The 25733-nt window shown below is 39.5% G+C and overlaps 1 protein-coding gene across 5 annotated transcripts in view; it reads right to left on the bottom strand.

Moving 5' to 3' along the window:
• Positions 1 to 25733, bottom strand: part of Ubr5 (ubiquitin protein ligase E3 component n-recognin 5) — a 105236-nt gene that overhangs the window by 6038 nt on the left and 73465 nt on the right. For 2 of the 5 annotated variants that reach the window (XM_028765502.1, XM_028765529.1), the window contains exons 37-55: positions 24500 to 24631; positions 23751 to 24008; positions 22962 to 23230; positions 22590 to 22801; positions 18111 to 18341; positions 17399 to 17472; positions 15668 to 15840; positions 15471 to 15584; positions 14324 to 14544; positions 12720 to 12840; positions 12524 to 12622; positions 10662 to 10905; positions 8750 to 8861; positions 8060 to 8204; positions 7034 to 7164; positions 4933 to 4993; positions 2965 to 3140; positions 2501 to 2585; positions 151 to 306 (exon numbers count right to left, since the gene is read on the bottom strand). In XM_028765502.1, the coding sequence (XP_028621335.1) occupies positions 151 to 306; positions 2501 to 2585; positions 2965 to 3140; positions 4933 to 4993; positions 7034 to 7164; positions 8060 to 8204; positions 8750 to 8861; positions 10662 to 10905; positions 12524 to 12622; positions 12720 to 12840; positions 14324 to 14544; positions 15471 to 15584; positions 15668 to 15840; positions 17399 to 17472; positions 18111 to 18341; positions 22590 to 22801; positions 22962 to 23230; positions 23751 to 24008; positions 24500 to 24631 (3014 nt within the window). Of the gene's footprint in view, positions 1 to 150; positions 307 to 2500; positions 2586 to 2964; positions 3141 to 4932; positions 4994 to 7033; positions 7165 to 8059; positions 8205 to 8749; positions 8862 to 10661; positions 10906 to 12523; positions 12623 to 12719; positions 12841 to 14323; positions 14545 to 15470; positions 15585 to 15667; positions 15841 to 17398; positions 17473 to 18110; positions 18345 to 22589; positions 22802 to 22961; positions 23231 to 23750; positions 24009 to 24499; positions 24632 to 25733 lie in introns of all 5 variants that reach the window. The other 3 variants (XM_028765520.1, XM_028765493.1, XM_028765511.1) reach the window with 2 other exon arrangements.

The following is a 25733-nucleotide window of genomic DNA, read 5'->3' on the forward strand; positions in this document are numbered from 1 at the left end:
GTGTGTGTGTGTGTGTGTGTGTGTGTGTGTGTGTGTGTGTGTGTGTGTTCTCAATCTTCCTCTCTTGGTTCCTGCCCCAAACTGTTCTTTATAAAGTGAGCCTAACAATCCAATTCTCTTGCACAACTCAGAGAAGTGGGTTAGTCTTACCTGTCCTCCACCCTCTTCTTTGCACAGGTCAATTGCAAATGCCAAATCCATTGCTGAGAAAACAGCATCAGCATCTGAACTCTGAGATGCAAGGATCAGTTGTCGTAAACTCTCATACATTACAGGGTCAAAAAAAGCAAAGTCATGCCAGTTGACCTAAGAAAATAATCAAGAAAGAGTCAAAAGAAGCATCCTTTCTCCACACAGCAGTAAATTAAAATCTGTGACAACTTTCCCTTTCCGGGGAGGGGGAGTGATAAGGATTGAACCCAGGAACTTGTGCACGCTAAATAAGTGCTCTACTACTGAGCTAGATCCCAGCCCTGATTTCATTTAACTTACAGCTACAGTGATAAAAGAATTTTCCACAAAATACATAAAACTTCTTTAAAGAGACCAAAAATAATAAATCTTTGGCTTTGACAATTCATTTTAAATTAAATTTTAAATTTTTTAAAACAGGAATAAAAAAGTGAATTGCTATGAGGTGGAACCAACAGCATGCTTTTGTTGTTGTAGTAACAAAAACTATAATTTGTTTCAAAAATAATTGGGAAAGCCAGCACAATTTATTGAACATTGATTATGTGAATAGGCCGGCTCTTGACTAAATATCCCATATGCTCTTGATAGTCATCATATGATACAAGTTATCAAATACAAGTGATAAACTCGACTGCTCTAAGAAACTTGGTAACTTACAAAGGTCAGATCACGGAGTTAAACTGAAGTCAAGTAGCTCTCATGAGCTAAATGGCCAACATATTAGCATTTGTTTGTTTCAGAGCTTTGGTTTTCACTCAAATTCTATGCACAAGACCATTTTAGTGGGAACATGTCAAAACTTAAATTGTGGTCTCAGCTAAAAAGGAAAATATATACCTCTCAATATAACACCCTTGTTTATGATACATTCAGTGGTTTGGTTAAAAGCAATTAATCTGGTAATGTAAATGTGACCAAATATCGTGGGATGAGAAGGTAGGCCCTAGTGGAAAGGCTTCTGGATTTATTCTGTGGAGTGGACATGATGTACCCATCAAATTGTCTTCTAAAAATTGTGCATTTAGTGCTGCTGTCAACTTCTCTCAGAAGTGTCTGCACCAGTCAGTGTGATGGAAGACTCAACTAGTCAAAGTACCAAGAATAACTGCTGAATGTCCAGCTATAAATAAATGGGAGATCTCTAGCACCCTACCCAAGGCTCCTTGTTCACTGTGAAAAAAGTGGGTTGAGAGGTGTGTGTGTGCAAGTGTGTATGTGCATGAGTGTGCACGCACCCATGTGTAAAAGCCAGAGAAAGCAATACTGAAGAAACTGTACGGAGCACAGCAAGGCTCTTAAAATACTGAACTCAGAACAGCTGTGATCACCTGCTCAAGACTGGGGGCCATCAACACCCAGTCACCGACTAGAGGGTCTCCCAGTGCCCACATCTCCCTAACAATTTATACAATTAATGGCTGAAGTGGAAGGACAGACTATTTTCTTCAGTGATTTAACCACTGGTCAAGTGTCCATGCTCCTGTAAACAACCTTAATGATACATAAACCACTAGGTCACAAACAAAGGCAGACATGGAAACAGAAGGTGATCGAAGGGAGCAGGAAGGGGACAAAACAAGTGTGGAGAATGGGGATGCAATCACAATCAATTATTTACACGGGTGAAGAAATGTCAAACTCACTATTGTGCATAATTAGTATGTGCTAATAAAACCATTAAAGGGGGTAATGAATAGACTCAGCTTTAACAATGCAATTTACAGTAGATGTCCAGTACAGCCATCTCTTAAAAAAGACTGATATTTAATATTTTGTGTCAATTACTTTCTAATAGCTTTAGGGATTGTTCTGATACAGCTGAATAATGAACACATTAATCTTGCCAGGCTAGCAGACTATCAACACATAAAGAAACTAAGCTGACTCTATGAGACAGAGGAATACCAACTATGTCTGCCTTATTAGACTCTTGGCCCACTGTGGTATTTCCATGTATTTTTCAAGTTGAAGTGTTATTGAAGACTATCTCTACACGCTATCAGCACCACCTGTGATCAATTACAGTGGCTTAGGCTTCCGGGCACTATGTGCGAAGCTTTACAAAGTTGCCAAGAGAATTTCTATCCAGTAGGATAGAAGTCTGTCAGGAACCAAGCCTAATCTGTTGTTACCTACTCTACTGTGCCATCTCCCCACGTATAAAGACTCTATGTCATTAAATACTTGACAATTATTTATGATTATAATGCTTTAAAACAACATGAATGCTATACAGTGTACTATTATTTATTTTGCAAAAGAAAATGTTTACAATTATAAAAGCAGTTATATGCATCAAACTTACTTTTCTACCAAGCAACACTTTAATTACATGCCTATTCAATGTGATAGGACATAGTTCATTTTGCAACAGACATAGTCCAAGAATCCTAAAAATAAGAACAGAAATATAATTTAAATTCAAAACTAATTATATAATTAGTCTCACATACATAAATATAAATATATATATATAATGTTGAGAAATTCTCTAAGCCTTATTTCTACCTCGTATAATAAAATAGAGTACATATCCAATTTAAAAGTTAATAATGTATTTTTAGCCATGTGGTGACACACCTTTGATCCCACAGCCCTGTGAGGCTGGCAGGAAGATCACAAATTTGAGCCCAGCCTGGCTCAAATAGAAAGCTTGGGGCTAGAGGAGTAGCTCAGTGGTAGAGAGCATGTTTAGCACTGACAACGCCCTGGGTCCAATCCCCAGGACCCCATGTCCCCAGATTCAGGTAGTAAGAATTGTTAGTTTACCTGCCGATGTTTCTGAAACAATTCAGCCTTGCTTCTGTGTTTTTGCCAGGTCTCGGAGTATAAAACCCTCTCTTTCCAGGTTGGTAGAACAGAGGAGCGTTGTCATCGCCGTCATCGGTGTCATCTAAGTCCATGTCCACTACACTTCTACTAGAGCCATGACGCTTCCGGTTTTCCTAAGAACAAAATTATGAGTAATCATAACTCCTGAGCTCATTTGTAAAAATGAAATGTTTCTCTGAAATTATTCAAGGTAAAAGGAAACCAGAGCAGCATTCATGTTTAAATATGTGTGCACAGCAATATCAGAGGTAAACGTTAATAAATATGAAAGGTAAAGCTGTATCACACAAACCTTAGGTGTCTTAAATCTTCTCTACATTATTTATTTACCTATTTGCTTATTTATTTATTTACTAATTTATATTTTGCTTTCTTACTTATTGTCTTGTGTGTATGGGTGTCTTGCTTGCATGTATGTCTGTGTACATGTATGTAAGACACAGCAGAGGCTATCAGAGGGCAGCAGATTCCCCTGAGACTGGAGATGCAAACAGTTGTGAGCCACGTGGGTGCTGGGAATTGAACCCTGGTCCTCTGGAAGAGCAGCCATGTGATCTGAACTGCTGAGTCACCTCTCCACCTTCTGTATGTTAAATATTAATGTGTATTCTTCAAATAAAAACACTTTAGGACCTCAGGTCAATTGGGAGAATATTTGCCTCAAAAGCACAAAGCTCTGGGTTATCTTCTAATGTATAAAGTAGACATGAGAGTGCATGTACTCCCAACACTGGGAGGGCTGAGATAGGAGAACCCCCTGGTAAATTCCAGGTTAGTCTGGGCTAGAATAAAACCCTGCCTTCAAACAAAATGAAACAAACAAAAACCACTCTTTTACCTTAATGACTAGAAGGTACTTTTTACTATTCTTCATTAACAGTTCTTTCAGCATATGAATGATGAAGTTCTACTGTCAAGGAGAAACTACTCTGTGTAGTTTCTGGTATGAAATCCATTGTTTTTCAAATCGCTGTTTCCCTGCTTTGAATATTGTGTCTCAACAGTTTTAGTTCAGGATGCTTGAAGTCCACTGACCTTGAATTTGTAACACACCTTAGAAGAACTGGTCAGTCTGGACTTGCTCTTGGGGTGCTGAATAATTTTAGAGCTTAGGAAGACCTGTAGCTGGTACTTTGTGGGCATTAGGTGTGACGACACTAAGTTGTCTTAAACACTGCATTTAGGGGAGGGGGACAAACGGAACCGCAATGGTTCACTTATTCTCCAAAACCATCAAGTATTCAGTGTATCCTGCATATGCACACACGGGATACTTGCAAGGCTTCCCAAACAGGTAATTCTCAAAGCCTTTGCCATCTTTCAGGTAGGACAGAAGAACAAGGATCAGCTTTATCCTCCTTCTGAAGACATTGGACTAGCCATTTGTCAAGCTGCAACTACTCTTTCTACTCTGTGTGCTGCTATATGTTTGTTCAGAATGTGCATTTTGTGCTGTTTTTCATTGTAACCAATGAAAGTGATTGCAGAGTTTGTTCCTCTTAGCTAACAGAAGCAGCTTACTTATGAAATAAAGCACATTATACCTAGTTTCCCATACTGCTGTACTGTGATATATACTATTTTCTTTGCATCTTTGGCATCAACAGCTTCCTGGAGGAGTGGCTCCTAAGATTCTACACTGCTTCTTTCCTCTGCTCTTCAGTTCCTTGGCTCTCTAAAGCTTAGTTAATTCAGTCTGTGTTTAAACATAAAGAGTAAACTGAGTAGGTTGTCATTAATGTCTAACTTAATTTCATATTTGATTCTGTATACTACAACTACATGTCTTTCTCTTTCTGTACTATAAAACATGATTTGTATTTACAAAGATAGATCCTAAATCCTGGGGGTGGGGGAGGTGTGTTTGTTGTTGTTGTTGTTCTAATTCTATTGAAAATCCCTTACCTGTACCTTTTCTGAAGAGTCTAATAATCCGAGGTCCAAGATACTGTCAGCTCCATTTTCCCTAAAGACAAATGAAACTCTTTACAATCCAGAGAGGTAAAATGTCTAAAATTTACTGTGAAAGTATCTATTCATATTTATTACACATTTTAGCCCAAAACCATGGAATATGCTTACAACTCTAGTGTTTGGGAGCCTACATTACGTGGCAAACTCAAGGCTAGTTCTTATACTGCACTGGTACGGACACGGTTTCAAAAATAAAACAAAAAATCAAAAAGTAAACAAACAAAACCCCCAAAATTCCATTAGCCACTACACATACAATTCAAGCCACAGCTAAGGCTCCCTGATGGAAGACAGCATACACAGCGGTCTTTATTGGGATGCTAAGACCAGCACAAAACAGGCAATGCAGAACGGGCAGAAGAACGCTCACGGCACTGTGACTAGAATCAGACTCTGTAGCACTACGTCTAACGCACTCCGACTAAGTTCACTCTTCACTCCATAAAGACAGGCACTAGTTTTGCTCAATAGACAGTACTGACTTAGCAATGCTTATTATACATATTCACAAAGTCTTTTTATAAAAATGCAACTTTTTCTCAACATTCTGTATAATGGGCTAAGCTATTCTCAGTCTGCTTACAGCCCCAAAGACAAGGCAAAGGAATAAAGAAATAATACATCAAAGTCCAGAGAAAAACAGTGGCAGAGACAGCAAAGGAAATTATCAGTTGATCAACAGCCTTTGACTTGGACCATTCTTGAAAAATGACTCTTTAATTCCAACCCAGCACAACTGTGTACACTACTTCTACCATTGTATCTAATCCCGTTCCTCACCCAAAATTATGATTAGGAAGACATTTTACCTAGGGTCTGGGATGTTAACACTGTGCTGGTATCTAGTACGGTGGTTTGAGGAAGAATGGCCTCCAGAGGCTCATGATAGATTTGAATGCTTAGTCATTAGGGAGTGGCACTATTTAAGAAGTCTAAGAAGGATTAGGAAGTAAGTGTGACCTTGTCCAGACAGTGTGTCACTGGGAGTGAGGTTTCAAAAGCCCATGCCAAGCCTAGTAGTTCTCTCCCTTTCTGCTGCCTATCGATCAGGATATTGAACTCTCAGCTACTTTTCCAGGACCATGTCTGCCATGCTCCTCTGCCATGATAATAATAAACCAAACCTCTAAAACTATAAACCAGCCCCAACTAACTGCTTTCCTTTTAAGAGTTGCCTTTGGCTATGGTATCCCTTTACAGCAACAGAACATGAGTAAGACACCTAGTATGTACAAGATTCACAGTACCACAGAAATTTTCATTTAAGCTGGCTGAAAGAGTAAGCCCAACACAAGCCACCTAAATACAGGAGATCTTCCTGGTGTCACTTGCACTTCTCACAGTGAGTAGAGGGACTATTTGGTATTTTTGGATTTCATATTCAAACAAATACACTTTGCAGAAGGGGAAGAAAACACTTGCAAAAAGTTTTAAGGTAGTTCTGGAACCCTAAAAAAAAAGTCATATTTAACACAAGAAGTTAGATTTCCCCAAAGTTCTTTGCTTGTACTGTAGTCTCCTGCCATGGGTACTCCAATGGAGGAATCCGAGGTCTAACTCTACAGACACTTCTTCCAAACAAAATGTTTCTAAGCCAGAGTAGCTCTAAGTCCCAGCATTCATGAGAGGCAGGAGATTAGGGATGCAAGACTAGCTTTGTCTTGTAAATAAAACAGAACAATTCTAAATACCAAATACCCTCTATAAAATCTAATAAGCATGAAAAATTCAGCTATTGCACTTATGTATTTGAAGATGCCACTTTAAAAAATCTTAAGAAAGTACTTTGTTTTTAGAGATTTTGTGTATGCAGTGCCAAGGGCTAGAAGAGGTATGAGATCTTCTGGAGCTGGGGTAGCAGTTGGTTGTTAGCTGCTAGATGGGTATTGGGAACCAAATCTAGGTCTTCTGGAAGAGCAACAAATACCTCTAATCACTGAACTATAATTTTTAGGATATGGTGAAAGTGCTGGATCTAGAAATACTACAGCTACTATCTAAACTGAGCCGCCATTCCCACCGTCCACATTACCGTCCGTGCGCAATGATGAGTTCCATGGCCTCATCGACTCTTGCCCTCAGAGAGTCTTCACTCGCTAGAAGGAGAAGCAGCTGAGCTGGGGATAATTCCAACAGCATGCCAGTGATTTTACTTGCAAATGCCTATAAAGGATGAATAAATATTACTTTATCAACTATCTGCGTGTTAAAAGCTACAATCAAAATAAGGAAAGGACATGAAAAGCTAAAGTAACACAACTGTCTTGTGACTAGCAAGGTTTTACAAAACTGCAAGGTTAGTCAGACAGCTCTGACAGGGGAGGCAGTCCAGGAACTCAGTTTTGTTGGGACTAGAATATTTGTATGAGTCTTTTTTTAAAAAGGGTTTTAAATTCCAAGTAAACATATATATAATTTCTATAATGTCTACCTTCCTCAAGGAGCCACACAAATGCTTTCTCATTTAGTACAGGAAAAAGGGAGGAAGGGGAGGAGAAAGGTACCTATCTATTACTTAAGGCTGGCTTACTGCAAGAAACAGAATTGATTTTCTGTTTTATTAGGCTTTGGGCTACAACATTTATATACAATGCACACACACCTACAACATTGTATGAGAGAAAAATGAATAAGACATTCAAATTGAAATATTGAGCTGTTTTATTATCAGTAAAGGACTGCCATTTTTTTCCCAGCTACAACTTGCTAACAGATCATGTGTACTTCAAAAAGTAGCAATGATTTGTACAAGTAAACACACAAATATATATAAATCACAGCGATTAGCACAGAGGAATTCAAATCGGGTAGAATTAGAGTATACTGAACTAAGTTAGTGGGGGGAAAGATCCAAGTTGTACAGTTACTTTCAAGCAACATTCCTTCTAAAATCCCTTATCTCCTCTGTACAATCATGCACAGTCCTCAGCCATGTAGCTGCTAAGTAGCTGACAATTACAGAGAGAAAGGAAGAAAAAGAAAACCAAATAGCTATTTTCATTCAGAAGGGAAAAGAACTGCACATGTAGTTAGGAGTAGAAGAGTGCCCAGCACTTACAGGTTGCATTGCTTGTACTCGGGGGTAAAGCCTCTCTCCAAGTGCCTGCCGATGAGCAGGAAGAGGGTCGGGGTCATCACTAGGATTCCCCTCAGAAGCAGGTCTGAAAGGTCTGGTGTCAATGGAGAGCTGTCTCCTGAAGTCTCTGTGAAAGGAAGAAAGGTGTATGACTCCACTATCAGGACACCTTCATCAATAATCAATAGAAAACCAGAATGCATACAGATGGTGCCAACCATGACACCAGGATGGTACGATGTCCAAATACAACATGTTTGAGAAATACAGATTATCTAGGTAAGTCTCTAAAATCTACATGTAAGGTATAACTTAATTCTAAGGGCACAGAACCAGACTCTAAAAGACTACCTATAATTCCTGGAAATTTTAAACAAAAGTAAGTGTAACCCATTTTAACAAGAAAAATATAAAATTAATACAGTTTGCCACAATTAAAGACTTAATTAAAATAAGAAAGCAATAACTGCAAAAAACTGTCACACTTCAGTGAATAAATAAAAAGGCAGCGTAATTTCAAACGTCTCGGAGTTGTTAAAGCAGAAGCTTTCCTAAGTAACAGACTACGATGACCATGCATTCATCCAAATGACAAGTCTTCTATGATTACAAGGGCCTTTATCCAGCTTGCCTAAAACACTGATATTCAGGAAAACCTAAAATCCATCATACCTATCCCGGTCTCTCCGAGATCCTGCTCGCAAGCCACTACTCCTCCTCATTTCCCGTTCTCTCTCTCTTTCCCGATCTCTCTCGCCTCTGTTCCTCAACCTTTGCATTAAACCTAGAAGAAAAGATGAAATACAACACATTGAGAAAAGTACAAGATGAAAAGCTTTGTATCTCAGTCAACGTTAAAATGAGAAGAACACAAGAAAATATGGCTGCTCAAGATCATCTGTGCTGCCAGCGCCTTCCTCTTTCTTTGGGCTATGTGTAATATGTTGCATGTGTGTCCATATGCCTAGGTGCATGCATGTCTGTCGCCATTCCTTTTGATACAGGCTCTCTCGCTGAAACCCACAACATGGGTTATAACGACATGCAAGCCATACCCAGCTTTTAATGTGCTGGGAATTTGAACTTGGGTCCTCCTGTTCTTACAGCAAGCAGTATTACTAAACCATTTTCTTAGTGCCTTGGTTTCTGAGGGTCACTGATACGTGTATAGGATGTACATGACACATTACACTTTAATTTGTGAACTACATTTTCCCCATCATTCCAAAGCTATGAAATATGCAACAACTAGAGCTAGATTGCTTTCATTATATTTGGTTGTGAGCCTAGCCTTTACTGGCTGAGCCATCTCTCGAGACCTTGATTTCATTACAAACAGTGCTGAGATTTCTTACACAGTTGAAGCCACTGGATACCTTTTCTATTAAGTTTTTGCTTTTAATTACTATAGACCACCAGAATATTAACTACTATTATTTTTAAATTCTAACGCTTAATCCCAACTATGGTTGCTTTCTTTCCTTTTTAATTGTTGTACTCTAACAAATGACATACATTTGCCACAGCACACACATATACCACAGCACATGTATGGAGGCCAGACAACAATCCAGAGTTGTTCTCTCTTCCCACCATGTGGGTCCTGGGGTTCAAACTCAGGAATCAGGCTTGGCAGCAAGATCTACATCACCTGCCCTCGAGTATGGCTTCTTAATGGTGTTTGAAAAAGGTTATTTCTAAGATGTTAGGATTGTCTAGGTCCCTTTGTTCAAATCTGTCAATCTACTTTTACTCTAAGCTAAAGGTAAAAGTGCAGATCAAAGGCTGGCAAACTCCCCACTTGTTCACCCCTTCATTTTCTGAAACCCATCAGTCTTCGTGGTGGTAGCTCCCGTATGCACAGTGAGATATGGGTGTAGCCTAGTAAGTTCTATGAACTTCCTCTGAGCAGTACTCCAGTCACTTACAAAGCTGCCAATCTTCTGACTATACTTGGCATGCATCACCAACTCGCTACAGCTTTTATCATTTTCACTAAGCTATGAATATATTCATTGAAAACCAGGGAAGAGTCCTAACCCCCAAGTGGATAGTTTGTAATAAAGCTATCTATAACACTCCTTAATTAAGGCCCTATCTTTAAAAAGGAGAACAAAAACAAAAAAAGTTATTGAAACTAAAATAAGCACAGTGACATGGCTGGTTGACATGTCTCAAGTTCTTTACCTCACCGGGATCACAGCATGTTTGTGAATCAATCTCACAACAGCCTACTCAGAGTGTTCTGTTCTTTGTCTCTTTAAATAACTATCAATTAATACAATTAGTCAATTAGGCACTCCAACCCCCTCACTAGATTTTTGGAGTAACACTTAAGATCTTACAACCTGTCACCCTCCAAACAAGTAACAATTGAGGTGAAAAGCTAATCACAAATATCCACGAACACTCTGTAGTAAAAAGCAAACTGTTAAACTGTCAATTCAAACAGTTTGGTCAAAACTAAATCGTAATCTAAAGTAATGTAAAATGTAAATGTACAGAGACACAGAACCATGACTACCACTGCTGTGACCAACGAGCAATAATTATACTGCATAAATAAAATCTGTACAGTACTCACTTGTATGAGTACCTTTGTTGGCATTTTGGATACAATCTAGATTTGGCAATTTTTCATTTGATAAAAACGCTTGTGCAATGGCTGTATAGAAACTTCGTGCTACACCACTGCCCTCCCCTGGTTCATCCTTAAAGGTGACTTTAACTCTGTGGACAGCCATTGGTGTGGTAGCACATCTTCGGCCGAAGTGATTGTTGAGCTGTCTCATAGTCTGCTGAATCAGAAGATCCCGATCTCGATCAACCTATTAAAACACACCAAATAGTTAATCAGGGCTAGAAACCACAGGGTTTTCTATTAAGCCTAAAATAGAATCTCACCTTTGCGGCACATTGTAAGAAATTTGAGGTCTCAGAAGCTTTTACACTCTTTGGAGTAAATAATATTCAAAGAAGAATGTCCTTTAATTAAATCAGGCTAATGGAATTTACCTCAATTCATTCTCTCTCTCTCCTCCCTCCCTCCCTCCCTCCCCCAACCCCCATCTTGGTATGTAACGCAAGCTAGGCTAAAATTTATTCTATAGCCCAGAAAGGTCTCAAACGAATGAACCTCCTACACTACTGATACCCAAACACACAGGACTCCCCAGTGACAAAGTGTAAGCGAAATGTAAAAAGTGGCATACTAGGAAACCACCTGCCAATTCCATCACAGAGACAATCACTGAATGCACATCACCTAAACACTGATAAACAACTCCTAACATTTGAAGTGGCTGACAAAGTGGCTTGACAGCTACAGGCAAGAGAAATGAAGCACTCTAACTTGGACATGGTCTAAAGACAATGAAACTACAAATTAATCTTAAGCTATTATCAATAATCATTTTAAACCAGATGTGATAGATCATGCCTGTATAATCTCAAAACTTGTTAAACTGGATCAAGAGAATTGCCAAAAGTTTAAAGCCAGCCTGAGCTATATAGGTGAGTTCCAAACTAGCCTAGGCAATAGAGCAAGTCCTATCTGAAAACAACAAAAAGAAAGTGGTAGTAGTAATGTTATATTTCTAAAACTGTTTTAAGATGCGGAATAAAAGCACCAATGGTGAGAAGCTGTGCATTCCGCCTAGAAAGAAGAAAGAAATTTTCAATTTGAATTTAATGTGTCAGAATATGAATTCACAGTAATTGGTTAAAGGCCTAGAAATAACAATCAACTTAGTAGAATATGTAACCTCAAATCAGAGCCCATTAATTTCTTAAAGAAATAGTCAGTTTTAGACCTGTGGCAGGAAATGCACATGTCACACACTGGAAAGTAACAAGGAAGGCTATTATGGACAATATTAATTGCGGCAATAAAAAGGACACAAAAGCTAGCCAACAAGACAAATTAATCATCAATAAGAATATTCTGAATGGAATTCAGTACATCAGAAATTTTGCAGTTCCTGTTTACGTAATGGTGTGTGTGTGTGTGTGTGCACGGTCATGTGTCTGTGCATACATGTGTGCAGGTATGCTTGTCCATGCAAACATGTGTGAAGGCCAGAGGTTGACACTGGGTTTCTTCCTCTATCATTTTCTACCGTATTTTCCTGAGATGGAGCTCTCACTGATTGCAGCAAGATGAGCTGACCAAGGAACGACAAGAATCCTGTCTGTATCTCCCCACGCCACCACACTTGGCTTCTTAAGTGGGTGCTGGAAATCTGAACTCAAGTCCTTAAGCACATTACCAACTGAATCACCTTCCAGCCAAAAACTTCCTTTAAAAATGTTACTGCACTAAGTTTTATAATTATGATTTCTTTAAAATTCTAATTATAAAGACGTATCTATCTCTGAGCAATATTATTATTCTGAATGGTTTAAGTGTGGCACAGCATACTATAGAGAAAATCTAAATACCTTTACCTCTAGTGATAAATCTCTTGATTGCTGGTTTCTCAGCTTTTCCATCTCTCTACGGAACTTTGATTCTTTTACCTCAAAACCACCCAATTCAGTTAAGATCTTTAAAAAACAAAACAAGAAAAAAGAAGCAAAACAATTATTCACTAAAACTTGTTCTTAGCACGCAGGATAGAATTAAAGAGCACAAGATACACACCGATCCAGGCTCTGCTCCAACATCTTCCATGAATACTCTGCCGAACAGTTCTAAAGAAAGGCGCCAACGTCCCAGCAGCATGTCATGAGAAATAACCATCCCCATGAAACTACACTGAGGTCTGGAAGAGATTTAAACAGAGAGAGAAGAAAGCAATTAATCACTTCCCAAATTCAAACTTTTGGTCAACAAGAGTACATTTCCTGGTCTTTTAATATTTTGCCATCATTTCAAATCGTATCTTATTTAATGAAAAAAGCTTTCTAGGGCTGACTGCTCCTGTGTATGTGTGGCTGACTGTGTTTCTATACCTGCTAGCACCAATTCCCACTTTATTTTACTACTTCTCCTCAGAGTCAAATGTCTCTTGGATCCACTCTAGAATTTGTTATGTATATCAGTGTACATAAATAAAATTGGTTACAGCCTCATGACAACGTTTCCTAGTAATGTTTATCCAGCCTCGCATCACATTTTTCTACCTTCTGTCCCTCCACAGTGATACAGTCCATCCTCCTTTGACACTGTTTCCTTTCTACGCCAGAAGCTAACTTGTTAACCCCACTCCACTTTCCTCATCAGGTGGAACCACGACAGTCTGTAGCTGGTCTTCCTACCTCTAATTCTTTTCTCCAATTCGGTCTATATATTCTGACCAGCTCCTCACATACTTCTAAGTCTAGGCTACTGCAGTATAGAAATTACCCGGTGCCCCTTATGGTTGGTAGACAATACAGTGTACCTACTCGTTTACTAGGTAACACCTTTCTTATTTCATGAACAAGTAAGCAAAAATATTGTCTTATACTTCTAGCCAAAAACTAGTACAAGAGCCAACATTTGGTGATTAAGCAACAGTATATACCTGTAACTTCTTATTTAATAAATAAAAACCTACTACGTCCAAGATACCATTTGTGAACCCTAATTAGATAAGTCATAAATCCTGAAAATTAAATTCTTTCTAGCATTTACAGCTTAGCTGAACTGCTAACATCTGAATTGATAGTTTTAAGTCACTATTAAACATTAAGGAAAACAGCACCTTAGAAATTCATAAAAGAAGCCGGGCGGTGGTGGCGCACGCCTTTAATCCCAGCACTTGGGAGGCAGAGGCAGGCGGATCTCTGAGTTCGAGGCCAGCCTGGTCTACAGAGTGAGTTCCAGGACAGCCAGGGCTACACAGAGAAACCCTGTCTCGAAAAACCAAAAAAAAAAAAAAGAAATTCATAAAAGAAAACGATTAATTTTTTTAAACATCAAAGTCCAGAAAACTCATTAATATTTAATTCTCTGATAGTAAATTAGGAAATCACAGAAGAGTAACATAAATTATAATACCAATATACAGATTTACAAACTATGAAATCTCTAACTAAAAATGATCTTAAAAGTGTAACAAGAAGCCGGGCAGTGGTGGCACATGCCTTTAATCCCAGCACTTGGGAGGCAGAGGCAGGTGGATTTCTGAGTTCAAGGCCAGCCTGGTCTACAGAGGGAGTTCCAGGACAGCCAGGGCTACACAGAGAGACCCTGTCTCGAAAAAACAAACAAACAAAAAAAGTGTAACAAGAACCCCAAGGGCATACATCATGTGGGCGTACCTGAAAGACGTAAGGGGAGGCCCTTCACTTTCCGTGAGTCCTATCTCTGCTAGTAAACTGCTTTTCAACTGGGCAGCAACATCATGGGCAGATGGCCCTGGCTTTGAACTGTCAGCTTCTTCGGCCAGCATGTTCTGTTCTTCTCCTTCTTTCTTCTGCCGGTTTTGCATGTTCATTACATTTTTTAGATTGGCAGCATAAGACATTTTAGTTGGAAGAACCTATGCAATATTAGGTTTAAATAAAAAGTTATACATGGGGGGGGGGGGGCACACAAATTGATTTTAACTTAACAGCGCTCCACAGAAATCACATGGGTAGTTAATAATGTTCCTTTTCTAAAGGTTTCACCATCAAAGTGCAGTCTGTTCTTGTGAACCTGAAGCCCTGGATGACCACAGATTCCAGAGGTGCCTCAGAAAATTTCAAAGCAACTATTTATAATACTATCTCTGGTGCTTCAGTCTCCTATATAGTCTCAATAATTTTAATACTACACTCTCCTTAACCATAAATATCTATTCAGCTGTATTTCTCTTATACTGCCTTTAAACACAATACTGTTTACCTTTCCAGAACAGTAACAAAATGTGATTTCACCTCTAAAATGAAACATGACTTTCCAAAACCTAAATCTGTCATGTAATTAATTAGGTGTGAAAATTGACATTCCCACTTGAAATTCAACATCTCTTCAAGCTAAGTGTTCTTACTAAGTGTTATAAAACACTTACTACCCAAGGACACTACCCAAAGACAGAACTATTTAGGTGTGTGTCACTGTTAATGTTGCCTTACTTTATTAACTTTATTCTTCATTCAAGTGACAGCTCATCAAGGGGAAAAAAAACTTAAAGCTAAAATTACCAATGTCTGTAAAGAAGTATTCTCATTTGGAAACCTATGTTTTCATCAGCATACATTAGTAACTCTCTGGAACAAACTAAGCCATAATAAAGCAGTGTGTGTGTGAAAGGGGCCGACACTAAAAGCCAGTGAAAGTAACAGCTCCATTCTACTGAGAGAAAGGACTTCCGTCACTTCTACTATGGGGATACACATATTCTGCACTTAATACAGCTCTTCATATCTGGACCGTAGAAAAACTGCTAATTAAGAAATATATTATAATCTTTGACTATCTTACCTCGAGACAGTTTCTGTCCATTGTAACTTCCACTAAGCACTTCCCACTACCGGTAGATGAAGAATAAAGACCTTGACTTGGGCGACCAAAAAGATCTTCCTTTCTAGCATTTGGCTGGAAAGTTAACAAGACATATTATAGTTAGATTGAACACTTGAAAATCAACCATAAGAGAACATTAACTCTGTTTAGTTCACCTGCAACAAATGTGGCTGATCAGCCAGGGGGATGGCTTCAGCCAAAGGCACTTCAAATGGATTTGGAGGTATACATCCAAGGAATGTCATAGAGTCTGAACGTCGGAAAAATGGGTGGTTTTGGCCAGTTTCTGCAGGAAGAGATTCATCATCCTTATCATTCAAAGTAGCACCTAAATATTAAAAAAAATATTGTAATTAGAAAGGGTGACAATATTAATCTGTTCAATCTAAAATGCTTGGAGTCTCATAAAATATTAATATACTAGAAAGCAAGTTAAGGACGAGAGATGAAGTTCTGTGAGTTCTTACACAGCATGTACAAAACCCCGGCATGGGTTTGACTCCTGCAATACATGCATACACACACACACACACACACACACACACACACACACACACACACACACGCATACAAACACTCTTGCATGTATGCATGCACGCATGAGTTAGTAGTCCAAATTTTTGGCATTTTGTGGGGTTTTGTTTTGGAAACAGGGTCTCATTGTGTGATATCTTTTGCTGTCTTAGAACTCTCCATGAAGATGGGGCTGACCTGCCTCTGATTACCTCAATGCTGAGATTATAGACCTGTGACACCACACTTAGCATTTGATGTTTTTTAAAAGTGACAATACAAAATAATTGAATGCATATTTATCATACAATAACAAAAATGCAAGGATAAATACTGTCATCAATAATGGTCCATGATAGAGGTTTGGATAGAGAGAATGAAACCATAGAGAGAATGAAGCCAAAATACAGCTAGTTTCCTCAGCATATTTCAGGACTCAACCTGATAATGCCAAAAGGAGATGTCCAGAAGCGGAAGTCTGACTATTCCCATACTGAAGTGAACAAGAAGCTGTCTGAACACTGTATTGATCAAGCCAACAGTAACAGATACACGACATATCAGCAACAGCTCTCCTTAAGGGAACAGAACTCACACAGGTGGTGCTTACTAAACTGTGGAAAGTGAACTTCAGCTGGATTTTCAAAAAAAGAAAAAAGCCAACCCACCACTACAAACACCATCATCATCAATAAAACAAAAAACCCAGACTCTCTTTCCCTAAGCTAAGAAAAGTATTAGTTGGGAATGACAAAAAGGAAGCAGGACTATTTCACCCCATTTTAAATCTATAACTGTCAGTGTAACAACAGTGGTTCTCAACCTAATGCTACAGCTCTTTAATACAGTTCCTCATGTTGTGGTGGCACCCAACCATAAAAATATTTTTGTTGCTACATCGTAACTGTAATTTTGCTACTGTTCTGAATCATAAAGTAAATATCTGTGTTTGTGACTTAGAAGCCCCCCAGTGACAGGCCACAGGAGAGACCCACTGCACGGGATGAGGGCTGCCACCCACAGGACACTCTGATTTCATCAGAGGCATGTAATCTTAACTGAAGCTATTCTGCATCAATATTAACAAAGGCTTTCATAAGACTTAAAGTAATGGAAAAGACGACCTGAGAGAAATAAAAAAAGTGAAGTAAAAAGTATGGATATTGGAAAATTCAGGACATTAACTCAGTCTTAATTATGAAATGTAGAATATAATGTACAGATGTATAAAAAAAATTACAGAAAAGGTATTCAACACAGAGAAGAAAAGAGAAATTCCCACCCCAACAGAACATAATGTAGTTAAAAAGCCTGGAGGAAATACTGAGGCAGCCATTTCTTAAAGAAGAGTGGGAGATGCTCTGGGCACTAACTTTGACTGGTGTCGTCATCATTTTCATGTTCTGAATCTTCATTATCAATACCCAGTTCCAGAAGTTCTCGTGTCCTTAAAAAAAAAAAAACAAAAAAACAATGAGAATCATTTAAATGAACTATCTGTGTGGTGTGAAAAAGAGCACAGGTGAGGGGGGCATTGGCGATGTCACTGGGCATCTAACTCGTGTGTTCGTGTGTGTAAGTGTGTCACAGCTAGTACATGGAAGCCAGAGGACAATCTGCAGGGATTGAATTTCTCCTTCCACCATGTGGGACCCAGGAATTGAACTCAAGTGGTTAGCCAAGCACCATCAGAAGTCTCACCCTGGAACCTAACACTGCTGCATAGTTTCAGATAAGGGAAAATGGTAAAGTGGTGTGCTTAATGCATTACAATAACAAAAAGGGCAGAAGCGCCCCGCCCCCTCCCCAAAACAAAAAGCACTAAAGAAATACTGAGTGTCTGCACAAACTCCCCCACAAAATATAACAAAAACTTAAACACAAATATCTCAACTATTAGGTTTAATTAGCTTCTGGTTTCTCATTTTATGTGAGCAGTTGATAGAGGACAAGCCCACTTTTCTACATGAAATATCTTTGTTCTCTTTTGCAGTGCTGATCTCCATAGTCCAAACTGTGACTGTTTATTCAGATACCACACGAAGTAAGGAGTTCTCAAACAAAACCCAAAAAGTATTGGTATACCTTTTGCGTTCCAGTTGAGGAGTGTCTAATGTTGTCTGTTGATTCATTGCTTTAATCCAATATATGAGGGCTTGGAAAACATAGGCCACGTGTTTCAGTGAGCACACGTCCAATACCGGAAGAACATCCGAATGCTCATCATTGTGAGATCTCATTAGAGACAGAGCGTAATTGAGAAAGTCCCCTCGGGCGGACATCATTCCCTGGCGGGCGCTCAGCAATGTTGCACGTCTACTGGAGCAGAAAGAAATGAAAAGGCTTATAAAAAACACAAGTATGAAATTTCATGACTGTGTAAAATTAAGAAATGAAGACCCTGGACTGGAGTGAGCACCACTGACGCTCATCAGATTAAGAACACTTGATGCTCTTGCAGAGAGGACCCAGGTCAGTTCCCAGCACAAACATGGCGGCACTCAACCACCTCATAACTCCATTTCCAGGGGGTGTGACACCTTTATGTCCTCCTCGGATACTGCATGTACAAAACACTCAAACATGAAACTGAATGAATCTTAAACAGAGAAAAACAGAACATTTATAAACATTCTTTAAAAATTACACTGTTTATGATTTACAGTCCTATACTCAGGGTATCTACTACTAGTCTTAATAGGTCTGAATTTGCATTTCTAACAAGTTGTCAGTTAACGCCAAAGGTAAGAATTCTAGGAACCATCATGAGAAGCACTGTCTATCCTGCCTAGTATTGTGTGTCAACCTGATACAAGAAAAGTCATTCAAGAAGGAATCATCAAAATGGCTCTATCAGATTGACCCTGAATGAGTCTGTGGGGCAATTTCCTCCCTCATGTTTGAAGTGAGAGGATCTAGCACACTGTGCATGGTGGCACCCCTAGTTCCTATAAGAAAACAGGCTGAGCAAGTCATAAACAAGCCAGTAGTAAGTAGCTTCTTCTAAGGCTTCCTATATCAGTTCCTTCCACCTGGTTCCAGGTCTGAGTTCTTACACCAACTCCCCTGGATGACTGACTACGAGCTCTAAGATGAAATAAGCCCTTTACTCCCTAAGTTACAGCAATAGAAAAGGGATCTAAGACAATACATAAAATACATGTCAGGCATGATGACTCGTGCCTTGGAAATGCAAGACTCAAGTATGGAGAATGGAGCAGGCCCGGGCTGTATATCAAATCTGATGCCAGGCTACATGGCAAAATAGCTTAAAATAGACGGACGGATGGACGGAAGGAAGGAAGGAAGGAAGGAAGGAAGGAAGGAAGGAAGGAAGGAAGGAAGGAAGATACCAAAACCCACAAGCAAGAAAAGTGTTAAGAGATCTGGATTTTTATTAAACTTAGAAACTTTTGTGCTTCTCAAAGGACATCAACAAGTAAGTGAACAGGGAGGCTGAAGCAAAATGGCTCAGAGGTGAAGAGCCCTAGAAGATGCAAGTTTGGATCCTGGAACCCACGTAAGGCAGCACACAACTGCCATTAATTCCAGCGCCAAAGGAGCCAAGGCTTTCTTTGATAGTTTCCACAAGTGACATTCACTCACACATATACACTTTCTGGGGGTGGGGAGAAAGATAACTTAAGAAAAATCAGGGACGCTGGAGAGATGGCTCAGCGGTTAAGAGCACTGGCTGCTCTTCCAGAGGTCCTGAGTTCAATACCCAGCAACCACATGGTGGGTCACAACCATCTGCAATGGGATCTGATGCCCTCTTCTGGTATGTCTGAAGACAAGGACAGTGTACTTATAAAGTAAATTTTAAAAAGAGAAGGAAAAATGAGGGATAATAAATCTTTTAAAACTCTGATAAATTCTGATGGGATATATTATTGTACACTGTGTAAAGATTATCTATGTATTATTGAAATGAGATGCAGGCTCGATTTTGGCATTGCTAAGCACTTCCTGACTTAGTTTGTTAACAATGTTCTCCATCACCTTCTGATAGTCTCCATGTCATTATTTGGGAACTATGGTTGGCATAGAAAGGCACATGGATATAGAATTCTAACCCAAAATATATTTAAAAATTCATATAAATAAAAACATTTTTAAAGGAAAGCTAATTTACAGTTGCATGAAAGAGCTAAGTAGACATAGGGCAACTGCTAATCATGATAAAATGTTCCAACTTTACTACAGCAAATCAAAAAAAACCCACAATGAACTCAGATCTGTAATGTGAGATGTCACCACCCCTCAAGTAGGAGAACAGTTCAGTGCTGTATTACACCAACTAGGATGCCTACAATAAAAAAGATACAGAAATTCACACTCATTCGTATAAGATCTATGCCTATAACCCCAGCACACTCAAGGTGGCTACAGGGAGATCCGAAGTTCACAAGATCTAAAGATCAGACGGTCTCTGCTACAAAATGAGTTTATGCCAGAAAGGGAGTGGTAGAGTCGGGGGAGAAAATGTAGAAAAAGTAAAGCTCTCCCAAAAACTACTATTCAGAATATTTTCCTTTTAGGAAAATAGTCTGGCAGCATCTCAAACTGTTAAACACATACCAGTACCTAGCAAATTTACAGCTACATAAAGATACCAAAAGTTTATGTCCACAGAAAACCTTAAGAAAATGTGCAACAGCATGCACAGTAATAAAAGGTAGAAATACTTCAAGCATCAATGGTGAATGATTAATATTTTTTTAAATGTGGTATAATACACAGTGAGTTAAAACATTTTTAAAGCGTTATTGACACATGCTACACATGAGTGATCCAAAAAAAAAAAATCATGTTAAATGACAGAAGCCAGTCCTAAAAGACCATGTATACATGAATCTATTGATATGTGTTCAGAATCTACAGATAGAAAAATAGGACAGGCCGGGCGGTGGTGGCGCACACCTTTAATCCCAGCACTTGGGAGGCAGAGGCAGGCGGATTTCTGAGTTCGAGGCCAGCCTGGTCTACAGAGTGAGTTCCAGGACAGCCAGGGCTACACAGAGAAACCCTGTCTCGAAAAACCAAATAAATAAATAAATAAATAAATAAATAAATAAATAAATAAATCTGTTGATTTGTGTTCAGAATCTACAGATAGAAAAATAGGACAGGCTGGGCAGTAGTGGCGCATGCCTTTAATCCCAGCACTTGGGAGGCAGAGGCAGGCAGATTTCTGAGTTCGAGGCCAGTCTGGTCTACAGAGTGAGTTCCAGGACAGCCCAGGCTATACAGAGAAACCCTGTCCCGGGGAAAAAAAAAAAAAAGAAATGAAAAGAAATATAGGACAGGAATGACCATTAAGATGTGTACAATTCCCTACCTAAAGAGACAATGATTCATTGCAAATTATAATCAGTCAATTAACCACATACCTTATAACAGAGTAATGTAATAATGACTGAGGTGTGGAGGGAGACATCACTAACACCAGTCAAGATCCCACATCAGAATTCTGTGCTTTAGTTTTTTAAGACTATTTTATGTATGACACTGCCAGAGGAGGCCAGAAGAGGATATTTGATCTCCTGGAACTGAAGGTAAGCTGCCACGTGTGTGCTAGGAATTGAACCCAGGTCCTCAGCAAGAGAAGTGTTGTTAACCTCTGAGCTATCTCTCCAGCCATGCTATATTAGGTTCTTTTACAGCAAGTGATTATATTATTACAGCCTAAGAAAGGCAAGAACCTCTGTCCTTTGTGGAGCAGGTCTCCTGGAACACAAGAGCTGCTATTTCCCAATCTCCTTTTATTGCAGGTGCCTCTACCAACTACCCCACTAAATTTGTTCCCAGTTCCTAAATGGTCAAAAGCAAGTATGATAATTCTATTCCTAGATTGTTCTTATTTTTCCGTAAGTTGTTTAGAAGCAAGTATTAAATACAAATCTTGCTACACCCTGCCCTGTCTCAACAATTATTAGTATGTTTTCTTTCATCTTGTCCTCTCTTGCTGTCCTCTACACCTGTGTCCCCTCTCACTTCTTTATCTGCCAGTAAACAATAAGACCCAACCCCCCAGACTCTGCTGCAGACGCTCACTCTCACTGGATGGTACAGCTATTCCTCTGACTGCAATGCCGGGCTAATTCCTAGTCACGAGAGGTGATCTGTATAACTGAACACAGAGCACATACAAATACATAATTGCATTTTATGATTTAACAAAGTGGCATGTGTGTGTGTTGTGTGTTGACAACCTGTAAGGGACAGCACACTTGACTCTCCTGTACTCCTGTTCTAGCCTAGTCAAAAACAAGTCTTCTCAAGAACGTGCGCCTGCCGTAGAAAGGGAGGCAGAAGAAGAACGGGACACATGTAAACAAGAACACAGGCTAACAGTGCTTTTCACTAACAGATTCCTGGGATGACATGACTGGATTTTTAAAAAGTAACTTGGCTAACTAGATTATTTTGCTTCAACTGCCTATCAAGTAACATGATCTCCTTTGCCAGTAAGAGGAGGTCAAATGTACAACAATTGAAAAGCTCTGACTTAGGCTTTAGGGGCTCTGGTCCAATACATGAGTGACATGGAGACTCTCATACCGTCTGCCTTCAAGCGTTCTTAAGCTGGCCTCTTCGCGTGCAGTCATCCTCTCTCTTCGAGCTGAATTCTGAGAGGCATGAAGGGGATGGTTTGGATGTCCTGGATCACCAGCAGATGCTAATGCAGAACCATAACGTAATTGAGCTTCAGTAGAATCCATTATACTGACCATCCAGTTCCACGTAGGAATAAGCTTTTCTTCTACATAGTTCTATGAAGATCAAACTAAAATAGTCAAAACTATCCAAACAAAGCTAATTTTGATACAGTACTAGTATGTCAACATTTAAGCATTTGCAATATAACCATTTATATTGAAATTCTCCTAATTGATAGGCAAGACAATAAGTAACTTTTCAATGGTTTCATACCTGTAAGTTGACTGCATCTTGGTAAGTCAATTTCACAGCTGCTGGGATCTGAGAGTAAACTAGGTGATTATACTTAGGAATAAGGCCCATCAAGTCCGAGATTTGTCTGATGACAATGCTGTAAGCCCTGGCTAAACTGCTCGCAGATGTTAAGTAGCTGCTGGCATTGCTAGCTTCCAGAGCAGCTGCCGCCGCTGCAGCACTTGTACTGATGGTGCCACTCCGGCGTAAGTTTGAAGGATCAATATAAATCAAACCTGCAGAACTTGCTATAAGGAGAAAGGACAATTACTATGAGCTTATATAGTTGCTAACTGTAGTAACATTGTATAAGCTTATACAAATCTAAATGATCAATTAATAATATGTACATGAGCAAAAAAGTCTATGTCTGCTCTATAGTTTGGGGGAGGAGAGTGTGAAGGTGGGCATTATCATCCAGGAGTAATTCTGTATTCCATAACCACTACAAAAGGAGGCATTTGGCAATGTGTGCAGACGCTTTCAGTTGTTACAAGGAAAGACATAAAGAACATAGGCTTGGAAATACTACGGACGTCTACCAGGCAAAGGCAATGGATGTCAGTAAACATCTGACAATGGGCAAAAGACCTCCACAATAAAGATGACCCAGCCCAAAGCAATAATGCAAAGATTAACAAATCTTGACATAATCCTACTTATGTACTTCTTATATTTGATACTCAACAAAGGAATGTTTATAGAACTCTGTTGTCTAGATAAACACATGGGAATGCTCCTAGGAATACTACGAGTTTCCAGACTTGCCTGCTGGTGTAGATGTACTGGACGGAGCCGTGCTAGCTGCTCGCTGATGTTGCGTATTACGAACAGCCCACTGCATGGAGCGCGGAGCCTGGGCAGCACCACTGGCGTGGGAGCTGTTTGTGGTCCGTTCTAGAGGCTCGTCGAGCATAAAGGTCTCCTGTTCGATGTCATCACTCTGACTGCTGCTGCTGTCAGAGTCACTGGAGTCATTGGACTGAGAGTCATCTTCAGAAAAAAAGGCAGGAACACTGCTTGCTCCTAAAGTTTTCATTTTTAAAACAAAAAACATTGTAAGTCCATTGATAATTAACTTCACAATGTGCCTCTCACTCAAGGAAATATTATATTCAACAGTGACAGGTAGTATATAACACTGAGAAGCCATCATAAAAATATTTTAGTTAGAAAAGAACTTTTCTGAATAAACTTTAAAATTAATCCATTACTGAAAAACAAAACAAAACAAAAAAAGCTACTAAGAACAGTCACAGAGCCGGGCGGTGGTGGCACACGCCTTTAATCCCAGCACTTGGGAGGCAGAGGCAGGCGGATCTCTGAGTTCGAGGCTAGCCTGGTCTACAGAGTGAGTTCCAGGACAGTCAGGGCTACACAGAGAAACCCTGTGTCTAAGAAAAAAAAAAAAAGAACAGTCACAGAAAAAGAAATAAAATTACAGAAGGCTCTAGCTGCCCATATGTATACAGTTATCAACTCATGTTGAAAGCAGCTGATCCCGTAAGACAACATACCTGCTTCTGAGCCAGCAGTGGCAGCAGTGACAACACTTCTGCGCCCACTGGCATTGTCTTGGTTACTATGGTTACTTTCACTGTCACTTTCCGTTTCAGCTGCTGCTAACAAATCTAGCTCCATGTCACTTCCTAGAAAAGTATTAAATAAATAAAAAGGGTGAGAGTTTCACCAAATAATTAATATAGGTCTGACAAACTGGTATATCCTAGGAGTAGGAACTAAGAAGACACAGAGTAAGACAGGGGGAAAATTAGAGATCCAGGGATAACAACTATTATTCAGAAAGAATACCTGGCTGCTGGCAATGGAAAAATTCCTCAAGTACTGTAATCAGTAAGCTTTGACACAGCAATTCATGTCCTGCAGAGCCCCAGTGTCTGGACAGTACACACTATTCACCTGCCCTATTTTCATCTCTTTTTCTTCAAAAAAGAACTTAAAAACATGTTTGTTTGTTTGTTTTTGTATTCACACTAACATATTAAGATAAATGAAATTCTAATACTGCAGTTCAGTTACCTTAAACAGACCATAAAGATTGTATGTGCAGTCTTTAGGGAGATTGCATGGGGACCACCAACACAGAGAAGATTGCCAACTGTAAACATACAGCTGTCACTATCTCAGATTATAGACTTTTCCTGTTCTCTTTTCCACTGTTAAATTATGATTGATTTACCTTAGAGGTAGACGAGTCAGACAGGTTCTTGCTAAGTAGCCCAGACTGGCCTTAAATTTGAAATCCTGCCTCAGCGTCCAGAGTGCTGATTATTTTACCATTTAAGTATTTTTTAAGAAAACAGACTGCTGGGCCAGTGAGACGGCTCAGTGTACAGGCAGCAGTAGTGCAAGGACAGAAATCAGGTCTCAATCAGAGTGCAAGGGAGACAAAACACCACATTGTTGCTGACTTCACACTCAAACCATGGCAAATACATGCTTACATTCACAAACATATATACACACATTAAGTAAATAAATAATGAACTCAGGTCATGGCTGGGTGATGGTGTCTTTACCCACTGAGCCATCAACCAGTTCCACGGGAGACTGAAAGAACAGAAGGTGGGCTGGGGATGTAGTTCAGCTGGAAGAGTGCTTGCTGGGTGCATGTGTAGCTCTGACAGGATCCCCACAAACCCATAAACTTGGCCTAGTCATACACATCTGTAACCCACCCCAGCACTTGGGAAGTGGAAGCAGAAGAGTGACAAGGCCATGCCCACCTAC

This window comes from Grammomys surdaster, unplaced genomic scaffold (assembly GCF_004785775.1).
Source record: "Grammomys surdaster isolate TR1022 unplaced genomic scaffold, NIH_TR_1.0 63, whole genome shotgun sequence".
Lineage (NCBI taxonomy): Eukaryota > Metazoa > Chordata > Mammalia > Rodentia > Muridae > Grammomys > Grammomys surdaster.